The sequence below is a fragment of the Gekko japonicus genome, unplaced genomic scaffold (genome assembly GCF_001447785.1).
Source record: "Gekko japonicus isolate JY-2015 unplaced genomic scaffold, Gekko_japonicus_V1.1 scaffold3125, whole genome shotgun sequence".
NCBI classification, from domain to species: Eukaryota; Metazoa; Chordata; class Lepidosauria; order Squamata; family Gekkonidae; genus Gekko; species Gekko japonicus.
In genome coordinates, this window is record NW_015163701.1 from 123,443 (window position 1) to 125,734 (window position 2,292).

The 2,292-nt window shown below is 56.2% G+C and overlaps 1 protein-coding gene across 1 annotated transcript in view; it reads right to left on the bottom strand.

Annotated features, from left to right (window-relative positions):
• The window catches only part of LOC107107514 (paired box protein Pax-2a-like), a gene marked incomplete at its 5' end in the record, with an annotated part of 81,004 nt that overhangs the window by 21,498 nt on the left and 57,214 nt on the right, over nt 1-2,292 (bottom strand). The window contains one exon of the mRNA XM_015407824.1: nt 75-100. Coding sequence (XP_015263310.1) covers nt 75-100 — 26 coding nt within the window. The remainder of the gene's footprint in view (nt 1-74; nt 101-2,292) is intronic.

Consider the following 2,292-nt stretch of genomic DNA (forward strand, 5'->3'; position numbering starts at 1 on the left):
AGTCCTCGCAAGCGGCCTGTCTCTCGTCCCACCTCAGGAACAAATGCTCCTTCCCACAGCACAGGCGGAGAAACGTCTCTGGAGCTGATAATTCAGAAGCCTCCCAGTGAGCAGCGGAGAGCTTGCCTGGATAAACAGGGATTCTCTCCCCATCCTATTTGGGTTACTGTGAGGCCTCTTGACATACACACGTGCCTCCTACAAAGGAAAGAGGGTGTGTGCTGCCACAGCGTGGAAGGCGGGGCCGTGGCTCAGTGGTAGAGCATCTGCTTGGCATGCAGGAGGTCCCAGGATCAATCCCCAGAGGCACCTCCCGCTAAAAGGACCTGGCAGGAGGTGAGGTGAAAGGCCTTTCTCTGCCTGAGACCCTGGAGGAGACGATACGGACTCTGATGGACCCAGGGGGGGGAAGGGGTCTGATTCAGTCGAAGGCAGATTCACGTGTTCACGATCCACATGAGGCATCGTTCTGGTCATGTAGTGCAGAGCTGTGGTCCAGGACCAGCCTTTAATAGCCCTCAGAGGGCAGTGTGGGATCTCCTGAGCGGGAAGGCCCATGACCCCACAGGCGGCAGGAAGAGGAGGAGCCAGAGATGGCCTCACCCACGCCAGGGGGCCATGGGCCACTCAGCACAAGAGCTGGGGGCAGGAAACTCAGTCGAGGCCCCAGGAGGCGCACCTCCGTGGAAGAGAGACCTGGCCGAAGTGGTGGCCTCCACTGGTCCGTGGCCATGCCTCACTGTGCTCTGCTCCTGCTCCTCCGCATCTGTGCACAGGGAGGCGACGGGTGCATCAGGCTCTCCAGAGATGTGTGCACACCTGTCGCATGTCTTTCCAGAAAGCAGGCAAAACGGTACGGCTGTCCTCGAGGGGCTCATGAGTCTGACCTGGCAGGAGGAAGGATGCCGGCGGCGGCGGCAGCAGGTTCAGAACCGTTGGGCTGAAGAAGACCACTGCCGGGGGCAGACTGGCCACGGAGTGCCACATCATTTCTTGTTCGCTTCCTGTTCAGAGTTACTACATAAAGCTGCATCTCCTTTATGCTTTTATATTTCAATCGATAAACATCCACTGGAGCCACAGAAACGGACCACACTTGTGTCGTGTCTCCTCACTCGGTCCAGATCGCCTCTCCAGGGAGCCACGGTCGCCTTTGCGCTCAGACCTCAGCAGCATCAGGAAGGGGTGGCTGGTCTCTTGCGCCTGTGCTCGTGTGGAGCTGCTTCAGTCTAACACCCAGCGGGATGTGTACAGATTGAGTGCCAGCCGTGGTTTATTTGTTGGGTCATCCATACCCCCCCTTTGTTCCTCCCGTGGAGATCCAAAGCAACTTGCAACGGCCTCCTTCCCTCCACCGTTTAACCTTCTCAACCACAGCCCGGTGAGGCAGGCTAGGCTGGGGTGTGTGTGTGTTAATGACTGGACCGAGGTCACCCAGTGAGCTCCCGGGACAGAGGGAAGGTTGGAACCCAATTTCCCCCCACCCCAGGCTGTCCCTCTGACCTCTCCACTAGGCTGGCTCCAGCCAAAGGAAAGGAAGGCAAACGCGACTGAGCTCTTTAGTAAAGGTCAAGGTTCCCTTGCTCGAAAGCCAGTCGAATCCGACTCTAGGGTTGCGGTGCTCATCTCCATTTCAAAGCTGAAGAGCCAGCGCTGTCCGAAGATGTTCCCGTGGTCATGTGGCTGGCATGACTAAACACCAAGGCGCACAGAACGCTGTTACCTTTTTCCCACCGAAGTGGTACCTATTTATCTACTTGCAATTTCTTGCTTTCGAACCACTAGGTTGGCAAGAGCTGGAACCAGAGACAGGAGCTCACTCCGTCATGCGGCACACTCGGGTCTCCAGCTGCTGAACTACCCACCTTCCACAGCCTGCAGTTCAGCATCTTAACCACTTGAGCCACCGCAGCTCCGAGCTCTTTAGGACCTTTCAATTAAAACTCCCTCTCCTTGTTCCTCTGAAACTTCAGCCCAGATTCCCAGGTTTTTTAAATCCTGCCCGTATTCATGGAAAGCAAATCCTCCTCCACGTAAAGATAACTTGGGTCTCTGATTGTAAGCCTCCTCCGTTTTATTTTTTTAAAAAGATGACTCATTTCGTCAATGTCCAGTTGGCCGAGAGCGCTTCTCTCCGTGCTGCTGGGGAACTGTAGACGAAGCAGCATGTGGCTGGCCAGGCACCAGCGGGGGCTGCCAATCTGGGCCATTACAGGGCCACTTAAGACCAAAGCAATCCCACGTATCAGGAAGGAAAGATAGACTCTCACAGGGGCTGGCCAAGGGGTTAGG